The 12,578-nt window shown below is 34.2% G+C and overlaps 1 protein-coding gene and 1 non-coding gene across 2 annotated transcripts; one reads left to right on the forward strand and one right to left on the reverse strand.

The window, feature by feature from the left end:
* Positions 1-786: 786 nt before the first annotated feature.
* Positions 787-926, reverse strand: LOC140609629 (U4 spliceosomal RNA). Its single transcript, XR_012011390.1, has one exon. It is a non-coding gene; the product is annotated as a U4 spliceosomal RNA (small nuclear RNA).
* Positions 927-9,607: 8,681 nt separating this feature from the next.
* On the forward strand, positions 9,608-9,886 carry LOC140609518 (large ribosomal subunit protein eL43-like). The gene has a single exon (XM_072784763.1). The coding sequence runs from the start codon at positions 9,608-9,610 to the stop codon at positions 9,884-9,886; it is 279 nt and encodes a 92-aa protein (XP_072640864.1).
* The last annotated feature ends 2,692 nt before the right edge of the window (positions 9,887-12,578 follow it).

The following is a 12,578-nucleotide window of genomic DNA, read 5'->3' on the forward strand; positions in this document are numbered from 1 at the left end:
ATCATTCTTATTTTTCCCACTATTTTTTAATTTTAATATTTATTGTAAATTTTTCTGATTACAATAGTTATATTTACTGAAGACAATTTTGAAAGTACCAACTACAAATAAGATTCAAATTATCTCTAATCATACAACCCACAGATAAGTTCTGATAACATTTTAAACAAAATTAAGATCATGATATGAAACTCTACCTTTTTAAATTATTATTATTCATGAGAGACACAGAATGAGACATAGGCAGAAAGAGAGGGAGAAGCAGGCTCTCTGTGGAGACCCCAATTTGGGACTCAATCCCAGGACCCTGGGATCACGCCCTGAGCCATAGGCAGATGCTCAACCACTGAGCCACCCAGGCATCCCAAAAAAGAGTAGTCTTATATGGTTTTTAGAAGAATAAAATGGGGGCATGATATACTTGGAGAATACTTTAGAAGTATCTATCACATTTTTATTTTTTTTTAAATATTCTGTTTATTTATTCATGAGAGACACAGAGAGAGAAAAAGAGAGGCAGAGACACAGGCAGAGGGAGAAGCAGGCTCCATGCAGGGAGCCAGATGTGGGACTCGATCCCAGGATTCCAGGATCACACCCTGAGCCGAAGGTAGACACTCCACCGCTGAGCCACTCAGGCGTCCCATCCATCAAATTTTTGAAAATAAATATAATTTGATCCATCAGTTTCACTTCTACAAATCAATTCTTCAGAAAGAGTGGTATTCATATGCAAATTTATATATAAAATCCTGTAGGTTTAAATACTATTTGTAAAGCAAAAAGCCTAGAAAGAAAAACTAAAAGTACATTAATGTAAGATTAGTATATCAAAATAATGTGTCGGAAGGCAGCAATTTTTCAATTAGCAATAGTCACGCCTCGGATAAACTTCATTGGCTATCATACTGCCACTGCTCAAAGCTAGGCAGCAATTTTTAAATGAGATAAATGTTTATGTACTTTCCTTTAAAAAATAGTGCATGGTAAGTACAAATTGCAAGGTAAAAGCAAAAGGGTTACCATTTTGGTTCATGTATGCATATTTACATGTATGTATATATGTGTATTTATCTGTATACTTATGATAATGATGATGGTTATGTTGATACTAATGATATAGCAAATATATACTGGCCTCCTACCTTGTGCTAAGCCCTATCCTAAGCACTCTACATGAATGGACTCACCTAACCCTCAAAAACTACCCTACCAGCTGGGAATTATTTTTCTCCCTTTTTGAAAGACCACAAACAATTTACCCAAGACACACCGTAGGTGACAGAACTGGAATTGATTTCAACAGTTTGTGTCCAGAATTGCATCTCTTAAACCTTTCATTGAAATTCTCTGAACAGGTCCAGCCTGAAACAGGGTGACAGACCACACAGCCTGGTTAGAGTTGTCAACCTCTCAGAGTCTCACAGATGCTAGGTTCTCCTCTGAGCCATCCAGGAATCTTTGGAGAGCTCTTGGCATTTTTTTTTTAAAGACCTGGGCTCCTTTTCTTCTCCAACAATACGTCATTGGAATCTATCTTTGATGTCTTAATTAATACCTGTAGGGAATAAGATGGAAGGTCAATGAATATGATATATTAAGGCCCTATTAGATAAAGAACAGCTTTTGGGGAAAATACTGGCACTTATTTGGTAAGAAGCTTTTTATTGGAGCCACAATAATATCGATTTGAGAATATTAATAATTAAGAACTGAAAGCAATGAGGAGAAATGCTCTACATTTGAGTACAGTTGTACAGCACAGCAATTGTGAGCCAGAGATTAGCTTGTTCACATTCTTACAATCACATTAACAATCGATAAAGGCCCATAACCTGCTACTTATATTTCTCTTTGTGAAAGTTTTGAGCAGTCAATAGACTACTGCCCCCCCCCCCAAAAAAAAACCAAAACCATTAAATGACATTTTTGTCAGGGTTATGTGAGATTATCAAGCACTTATTTTAGGAAAAAAGAGCAGTGATTTCCAAGGCTAATTCAAACCAGATGCAGTTTGAAAGTCAAAGTATGTTCCAATGAGAAAACTGTCTCTTTCAGGGAATTTCAGGGCAATTCAGAATCATTCAACTGTGCAAATACATGCTGCATATTTGGCTTCTGCTGTACAACAAATGTGTTTTTTAAATTTCCTTTCAAAGCAATTATTTGGCCAGTCATACATATCCATTGCTATGTATTTTAAATTAAATGTAAATGGTATCTCAGAGCCAATAATAATTAAAGCTTACTGGGCACGTTCTATAAATATGCTACTTCCTTGTTATGTGCCTTTTATGCACCGTCTATTTTAACCTGTACAACAATGTGCATGTTTTTACATGTATGTGCTCAGTATATATTCATCATCACTATTTTACAGATGGAGATGTTGAGGAGGTCACTTATTTGTCAGAGGACACACTGATTATAAATGGAACATCTGGAAATAAAACCCAGGTAGCTTTGTTTCTTTTTTAATGCAAATTCCAGATTCCTAACTACTATACTCCGTGCCTTTAAGAGTCACAATCATGCAGTGGGCAGGAAACAGCTTTTAAGTGTCTTTTCACCTTTAATTTTATCATGGAAAGCTGACTTTGTGGAACTGTATCCCCTAAACTACTAAGTATTTGACCTATTTATTTGTCTAGAAATTTGACAAACACACAAAACAGCTTTTTATTCTTCTCTTTAAGTGGAAAAATGTCTTTTCACGTTTTCTAGAATAAGATAAAATGTAAAGCCAAAAAAACTTCCATATTTTTAAATGACTGTGGAGGAACATTCGATTTTTTTCGTTGGTTGAAATACAAAGTAAAAATACTCAAGTGTCAGACACTCCGGGTGGCTCAGCGGTTTAGCGCCGCCTTCAGTTCAGGGCCTGATGCTGGAGACCTGGGACTGAGTCCCACTTTGGGTTCCCTGCATGGAGCCTGCTTCTCCCTCTGCCTCTCTGTCTCTGCGTCTGTCATGAATAAATAAAATAAAAATCTTAAAAAAAAAATTCAAATGTCAAACTATTTTCCTTTTATTGTAGTACAACTTTAAACTTTTAAAATTCAATTTCATCATTAAATTTTTAAACTTCTCTTAGCAGATGGGCAGAGCACTTTCTGCAGAAAAGATTCACTTTTATAGTTTCAGCATCCCAAGAGGGAAAGTGGAAAGCTATAAAAATTGAAAACCTGTCCTGGTCATCCAAATGACAGAAAAGTCAACCTCCTGATGACCTTTTGAAAGATGTGACCCTTTTCTAAATAATGAGCTTGGTTTACTTGACATGACAAGTAAAAGAAGCCATCTAGTTACAGGGTCATATGAGGAAAGCTGCTTGGCACAGACCTCTAGAGCGGTGTTCCTCAGACTTTCCACAGTCTCAGATTTTAGTACTCATTACTTGAAATAATTAAATTGTCACAGACCTTAAAAAATACATGTTACTAATTTTCAACCAGTATTTTTTTTTAAAGATTTATTTATTCATGATAGACATAGAGAGAGAGAGAGAGGCAGAGACATAGGCAGAGGGAGAAGCAGGCTCCATGCCGGGAGCCCGACGATGTGGGACTCGATCCCGGGTCTCCAGGATCGCGCCCTGGGCCAAAGGCAGGCGCTAAACCGCTGAGCCACCCGGGGATCCCCTCAACTAGTATTTTAGTATAGAAAATTCTCTGAAAACAAATGACTTGGTTTAAACTATGTCAGTAACATTTACAATTTCACTCACTAATCTCTTTTCGGGCAACGTTTTTCTGCAATGTACTTTGGAAGTTGCAAACAAACCAAAACAGAACAAAAAATTTCATTATCTTCCATTGCAAGTTTACTTGATTTTAATAAATATTCATCACTTCCTACTTTAATCTGGAAATTGTTCAATGAAAGAGAAAGCAAGATCTGTAGACAGGAGGTGCCCCACACAAATTCAGGGAAGAAAAAACTTACTGATGATTACCACACGTAAGAAAAAGTAGCCCACACCTACCAGTTGTTTTGGAAATGAGAGACATGTCAAGCCATACCTCATCCTGATGCGGCTGGCCTTTTGGATGGCATCATAAACTCTTCCTAATGTATCCAGCCATGCAGCTCTAGGAGCTTTATTCACGTCATAAATATTTCAGAAGGCATTTATAGCAAAATCATTTTTTAAACCATACAAAGTCCAAATTTATTGTGTTTTTAAGAAAAACATTTTATAATGGGGAATCGTAATCTTATACAAGAGTTGGCCTAAGAGGATAGTGAACCTCTATATGCTAACCACTCAATATCAAAAACTATTATCACCTTACCAATTTCCTTTTATCTTTTTCTCACCAACTACTTTCCTGGAGGATTTTAAAGTGACATTGTATCATTTTATTCATAAATATTTTACTATATCTCTAAATGAGAATAGGATTTTTTTTACCTTTTGTCTTTAAGGAATACATACATTGCATTTTTGCCATTGTTTAAATAAGTATTGCAAGCACATAATAAAGGCCATTATGTAAGAGGATAGTAATTAAGACCATTAGAATATCCATTAGAATATAGCTGAAAGGGAAGAAATATTTTCCTTTTTTTTTTTTTTTTTTTTTTTTTTGCCTTCTCTTAAAGTACTCACCAAGCTTCTCCCTCTTTGCTGTTTCTGTGATTCAATAAGTAAATACATTTTGGAGTCATTATAAGTTTTGGAACTAGATCAAAAGAAAGGCCAATACATGCAAGAGAAGGCATATTTTCCTTAGCAATCATTGAATATTTTTGTAAGGCTGCAAGATTTCAGGTCATAGAAACAAGTATTTTGCTATGCATTCTTATGCCAGATAGAAATAAAATAGTAAATTAGTAACCCAGGTTTTACAATTCATGTGAAACACTTCCTGAGTTCAATGTTTTCCTTTTTGTCACACAGCTAAAAGAATATACAGGGATAAAAGGAATTAGAACCATTCTCTTTGTGCTATTCTATAGGTCTCCATAATTTCTTTAAATTTCTACATATTTTTATTATAATAGATCTAAATTCTACATAACATTTATGTATTGATACACCAACATTAAAAATATATATATTAGGTAGATGACAGATTTTTAAATTTTTAAAATTTTTGTTGCTATTTCTATTTTATTTATTTTATTTACCTTGGGATTTTTATCTCAGGTGCACAGAATTTTATCTCAGGTGCACAGAATTGCCTTGGGTCATAGCAAATTTTTATTGTCAACCAGTGTTTTATTTCATGATTCTTCCCATTCATTCCTCCGTCATCTATCCCCTTCCCACACCCATCTGGCACCCACTCACATGCAGTCCAAGGAACATTCCACATAGTTTGTGGCCACTTGTAAATATGTTTGTCCTTGAAACTAACCAACTAACTTCCTTCCTTCCTTCCTTCCTTCCTTCCTTCCTTCCTTCCTTCCTTCCTTCCTTTCTTCCTTCCTTCCTTCTTTCTTTTATTCTCTTTCTTCTTTCTTTCTTTCTTCTTCAATTCCAGAGAGAGCACAAGCAGGAGGGGTAGAAGGAGAGAAAGATTCTCAAGCACACTCTGTACTGAGTCCTGAGCCCTATGGGGGGGCGGCTCAATCTCACGAACATGAGATCATAACCTGAGCTGAAACCAAGAGTCAGTTGCTCAAAAGATTGCACCACCCAGGTGCCCCTGAAATTTATTTTTAACATAGTATGCTTTTAATGACATAGATAGTGTCACATTTTGTTTCTTACTATTTTATTCAATTATATAGTTTTGAAACCTGGTTACACAGCTATTTCTTCCATGCTGCCCATTGGCTCTGACACTGTACAGTATTCCTCTCATGCATATCCATATACCACATTTTACATATATAGGTATCTATTTTTGAACTCCTGGGTTGCCTTCAACTCTTTCTAGCACAATATGCTTTGAGGGTTATCATTGTTTATGTCTTCTGGGGCATTTGTGAAGAGCATCTCTGGAGGGTAGACTCCAGAGTGAGAGTTTGGGGCACAAAGTATATGCCTACAATTTTACCTAAATATTGCCAGATTGTTTTCTAAACAGCTACATTGTACTACGCCTCTCAATATTATATAAGATTTCTCATTTCCCCACATCTCCATCAGCCTCTGATATTATCTCTCAAATTTTTAGCTAGCTTATGACTTTACCATTGTAGAAGAGCAGCAGCAGAGTCACAGTGGTTCAGAGATTAGGTGGGTAAACTCAAAGCTATCCCAATTAGATCCAGATTCCAGCTCTTATCATTGAACGCTTGTGTAACGTTCTGTTCCTGATTCCTTATCTGTAAAATGAGATCATGATAATATCTAGCGCATAAAGTTGCTGTAAGAATCAGGGCACTTTATATTTTAAAAGCACTTAGAATAGTGCTTGGCCATAGTAAGTGCTCAAATATTGGCTGTTCACAAAGTTCCTCCAATGAACAAAAGTCAATGAGCACTCTTCATATATTTTGTGGCCGTTCAAATTACTCCACAGCTTTAAATTATTTTTCTATAATGTTCCTTGACATTATCTTGATGAGTCCTTCGTCTTTATATATATTCTTAACATCCTTAGTTATTTGTAGAAACTGAAAAGATTTTTCACACAGTCTACCGCTGATGATTTAATTTTGTATTTGTCATCCTATTTTGAAGGCACATCTTTACTTCAATGTAGTAAAGTTATCAATTTTTCCTTTTATATTTCATGCTATTTTTGGTATTGTTTAAAAAAATCTCTTTCTATCCTGAAATCACAGACACATTCAATTTTATTATTTATAAAATTTATTAAAATACTTATAAAATTATTTATAATAATTACATTATTTTAATTCTTTTGAAATTATATTTCATTTTATATAATCACATTCTTCTAATCATTTCATAATCTTTTTGGATTTTCTTATTGAGACAATTAGATTGTCAGTAGATTTTTAGACTTTTGATTTTCAGGTTATCATCAGCAAGTAATGAGTTTCAATTCTTCCTAGCAATTCATACTTTCTATTTTTTTTCTTTCTTTTTCTTTTTTTGGTCTTCTCGTATTGTCTAAGACTTTCTGTGTTCTGTTGAATAGTAGTGAAATACTTGGTCTATATTTTTTCCAATCTTAAATGAAATCCTTCTAAATTTTTTTCATTTGATGTGTTATTGCCATAATTTATTATTTTGTCATTAGAGTAAGAAAATCCCCTTTCTACCTAGTCTTTTAAGAATGCTGAACATGTGAGGATTTTATTTCTTTTTCATCTATTGAAATTATTATTATTTTAAACAAAACACATTTTTATTTGGTTGGATAAAATTTTATTGATAATATTAATATTGCTGTTCACAAATGAAACTGAACCATAGTTTTATTTTCTTAAACTGTCTTTATTGGTATTTGTATGCTATAATAGGCTCATTAAAATACTTTAGCAGCTTTTTTTTTTTCTGTTTCCTAGACAAACTAGCCTATGTTTATATGGTAAAATTCACATGTAAAACTTCTAAATAGAAAATGTTTTAAAGCAATATTGTTTATTTAAAATACATTGGTCAATTAAGATTTCTACTTCTTCCTTTTTTTTAATTTCTATTTCTTCTTGTGTTAATTTTGACACTTTACATTTTCTAGAAATATATCCATTTGCTTTGAATTTCAAACTTATAGACATTAATTTATTTAAAATATTATCTTTGATTTTTCAAATATTTATGTAATTGCTGGAATCAAGAACTATATATTCCCAGAGTCCCATCATCTCTGAATCTCTGTATTTGATTCTAAGATTAAAGAACAACAGTGTGGCTAAAATAAATCTAAATACATGTCAAAATCAATTTACTATTCTTCAAAAATTAGACAACCTCGTCCAGTTAGGGCCTAGACATCCTGAAGCTTGTAGATGTTTGGATGGTCTCTATGGTATTTTATTTTATTTATTTTATTTTATTTTTTATTTTATTTTATTCTTGGTCTCTATGGTTTAGATGGTGAGCTCATAACTCTGATTGCTTGGATTCAGATACCAGCTCAGCACTGAGCACAAACAACTTTGTCCAAGTTTCTTATCCCTTCCATACCTAAGTTTTCCCTTCTTGAAAACAGAAATGATAGGGACACCTGGGTGGCTCAGTGGTTGAGCATCTGCTTTCAGCTCAGGATGTGATCCCAGGGTTCCAGGTTTCAGTCCTCCATTGGAGTCCTACACAGAGCCTGCTTCTCCCCCCTGCCTGTGTCTCTGCCTTGCTCTCTGTGTCTCTCATGAATAAATAAACAAAAATCTTAAAAAAAAAAAAAGAAAATGGAAATGATAATAATAGGGCCTTTCACAAATGATTGTTGTGAGATAAAACTGGAAATACATATGAAAACATGTACACAGTATATGCCACACACAAAATATTCAAAAGTAATCTGCTTATTTGCAATTTAACCAAATATGAATATACAACTTTGTATTTGACATTTTTTCTTTCATTCAATGTTATTATGAAAAACTTTCCAATAACACCAAATTTTTCTAAATTATAACTTTTAGTAACTTCTAAAGATTATCAGATTTTTTTAACTATATATTGGAATTGTGTAGTTTCTACTCCTTTAATTTTGAAGGTGAACCTATTATTGGAATAGGAGTACAAAAAATAAAACCATATGTATATTATATACATACATAAACTATATATATAGTCATATGCAAGCACACAACATATGGGAAAACACAAATGTATCATATATTCAATCATGAAAAGTCTAGGAATAAGAATTTTTTTTAAATTCTGAAATACTCTTGACTAAGACATGACCAAATGCCATGATTACATCATGTTCCCAGAACAGTAGATTAAACTTATGTTAAAAGTTAATGTTGGGGCAGCTCCGGTGGCCCAGCAGTTTAGCGCCGCCTTCAGCCCATGGTGTGATCCTGGAGTCCCGGGATCGAGTCCCACATCTGGCTCCCTGCATGGAGCCTGCTTCTCCCTCTGCCTGTGTCTCTGTCTCTCATGAATAAATAAAATCTTTAAAAAAAAAAGTTAATGTTCAACTGATTTTTAATTTTACATGGAAAAATATGTGAGAATTGATAAGAAAATTCTGGAAAAAAATATTTAGTGAAAACCTGTCATTGCAGAAGTTAAAGGGAAAAATAATTATCATGATAAAAGAAGCATGTTACAGATAAATGAATAAATAAGTAGATTAGATAGAAAGCTAAGAAATAAGAATTTATGTATAATAAATATGATATTTTGAATCAACATTTATGGGTTAAAGAAAAAAATCATATTGAGAAATATGGCTATCATTTTGGGGAAGGATTCATATTTCTACATCATATGACAACACAAAATATGTTTCACATGGACTAAAAAGATATAAGGAGACAATACAAAACTGCCAAATTATTACAATACAGCATATGTGAATGATATTTAACATCAGGTTAGAAAGGACTTCCTAAGGAGAAAATAAAGAAGGAAAATAAATGATACATTTGCAACCCATGTGAAAGCAAAAATATGCTCCATCTGCAAACTATGAAAAAAATGTGTAGTTCAGCAGACATTGATGCAGATAAAATAAATATGAAATTCTGCTTTTCCGCTCTGGGCTCAGAACCGGTTGTTAGCGACATGGCTAACCGTACCAAGAAGATCAGAATCGTAGGTAAATACCGAACCCGTTATGGTGCCTCCCTCAGGAAAATGGTGAAGGTGATTGAAATTAGCCAGCACGCCAAGTACACCTGCTCCTTCTGTGGCAAAACCAAGATGAAAAGGCGAACTGTGGGCATCTGGCATTGTGGCTCCTGCATGATGACGGTAGCTGGTGGCACCTGGACGTACAACAGCACTTCTGCCGTCACAGTAAAGTCTGCCATCAGACGACTAAAGGAGTTGAAAGACCAGTAGAAGCTCCACCATTTGAAACATTGGTAGCCTCTAATAAATGGGTTAATTTATGTAATAAAATTTTTTAAAAACATGAAATTCCCATAAGATATATAAACAGGTTAAAAATACATAGAAAGGTGCTCAACCTCACTAATAATCACAAATACACAAATTTTCAAAAAATGAGATAAAATTTTCATACATCAGATTGGAAGCAATTTGTTTTTCAATGAAAGATTAACACTTAAAAAAAAGAAAGATTAACATTCAGTGCTAAGGAATGGGAAAATAGATACTCTTACATTGTTTTAGAGAGTGCAATTTTTTAAGATTGTATTTATTTATTTGACAGAGAGAGAGTGAGCGAGAGAGAGAGAGAGCACAAGCAATAGGAACCACAGGCAGAGATTGGGAGAAGCAGACTCCCTGCTGAGCAGAGAGCCCAATGAGGGGCTGGATCCCAGGTCTGCGATATCATGACCTGAGCTGAAGGCAGCTGTCCAACTGGCTGAGCCACCAAGTGCCCCTAAAGAATATAATTTGTTAATATCTTAACAAATTTTTTAAAATGTAGAATTCATTTGACCCAGAAATTCCACTTTTAGAAATCTCTCCTACAGAAATAGTGACAAGTACATATAAAGAACAATATGCATAGAAATGTGTTTATTGACATATTATTTGAATAGGTGCATTTTAAAACAACTAAAATTATTTAAGTAGAAAATGGCATATTAACACCATGAGGTTATTATTAATTTTAATGAGATAAATCTATGCATACTTACCTAAAAGTTGATCATAATCTATTCATTTAAAAGCAAGCCACATATAAGTGTGCTCTCCATTTAAATTGAAATGTGTGTGGGTTATATTTGTGTGTGAATAAGAATAGGCAATAATTGAGAATTTTACTCTCTGGCAATAATTCTTTCAAGCACTTTATTTGTATTAACTCAGTTCTATCATCTCAAATGTCAACACTTGAGAGACAAAACTGAGCAGCCAAGAAACCTGCCCGAGGCTACACAGCTAGAACTGGCTGGGTAGAAAACTGAATCTAGTTGGCTCTAAAGCTTGTGCTCGTAAGCACTAACATGGAGAGAGGTGGATGGATGGATGAACAGAGAGAGACAGATGGGAAGACAGATAGGTGATGCATGAATATGTCTGTATCAACTAAAATATTTGAAAAGGATATGCATCAAATTTTTTAAATGTTGCAACCACTAAACGTGGGTTTCCATGAGCCAAAAATAGGCATTCACTCCTTAAATAATAAAATGTTTGTCAAAATGGAGAGCAAGAAAGATACGGTTATGTGCAAGAACAAGAAAGATATGGTTATCCCCTATAATTTCACAAATAAAAATAAAAGTTAAAATCATGGCATACTTTCAAAGATTCTAAAACAACATGGAATTTGTTCATGTCCAACAAGTCTGGATTTCCTAGAGGGAAGGATGGGATTTTTGGAAATTCTATATTGTTTACAGCCCCACACACCCAGTGAAAAGACATATATTCTATAGGCGATAAATTACAAATTAAAAGGTAGAGTTTGGGGAGCCTGGGTGGCTCAGAGGTTGAGGGTCTGCATGTGTTTCTAATGAATAAATAAATACAATCTTTAAAAAAAGAAAGGCTATTCATTTTCACAGGTCTTAGTACTTAGTGCTATCAATTTAATTAATGCAAATTCAATGGGTATGAAATTGTATTGCATTTGTTTTTTGTTTTTAAAGCTTTTATTTATCTATTCATCAGAGACAGAGACAGAGACATAGAGGGAGAAACAGGTTCTCTGCGGGGGTCCCATTGCAGGACTCATCCTGGGATGCCAGGATTATTCCCTGAGCTCAAACACTGAGGCATCCAGGTGCCCCTATATTTTTTTTTTAAAGATTTTATGTATTTATTTCAGAGAGAGAGAAAAAAATAGAGCAGTAAGGAGGAGTAGAGAAAGAGAAAGAAGCAGACTATCCGCTGAAAAGGAAGCCTGATGCAAAGTTTGATCCCAGGACACTGGGATCATGAACTGACCCAAAAGCAGACACTCAACTGATTGAGCCACCCAGGCACCCCAGTATTTGATTTTAATTTCCATTTCTTGGCTAACAGTGAAGTTGAACACATTTTTAAAATATTTTTTGGCTGTCTTAGGTATTCTATAACTTTTATTTTAATATATATTTATCTTTTGTATGGTTTCTTTTTCTTATATTTCTTTAATCATTGTGTATATTAGGAGTATTAATTCGTTTTCTCATATATGAGTTACAAATAATTTGTCCCCGCCTATTGGTGGTTGTGTGTAGATTTTTTTTAAGTGGGCCTTTCCAAATTGACAAAATCCTCTCATATTGTCTTCTAACCATTTTATAGCTTTGCTTTTGCTCTTTAGATATTTAATCTACATATAAAGTACTTTGGCATAGGGCAGCTGTAAAAATATAGCTTTATATATATATTGGGTAGCCAATTTCCTCAGTGAAATACCTGTGAAGTCAGAGCTAAAAGATGAGAGATGGATAAGACTTTAAGTATTATTTGGTCCATAGTCCCATATTTCTATCCACATGACTGTCTCCAAAAAAGAAAACCAAATAATTTACCCTAGCCTAGGGTGATATGATTTTAAGCCTTGAAGGTCGGTCTGAAATTGCATCAGCTGGCTAGACCATCTCTTGCCATGATATTTCCTGCCACA

Source organism: Canis lupus, chromosome 18 (genome assembly GCF_048164855.1).
Source record: "Canis lupus baileyi chromosome 18, mCanLup2.hap1, whole genome shotgun sequence".
Lineage (NCBI taxonomy): Eukaryota > Metazoa > Chordata > Mammalia > Carnivora > Canidae > Canis > Canis lupus.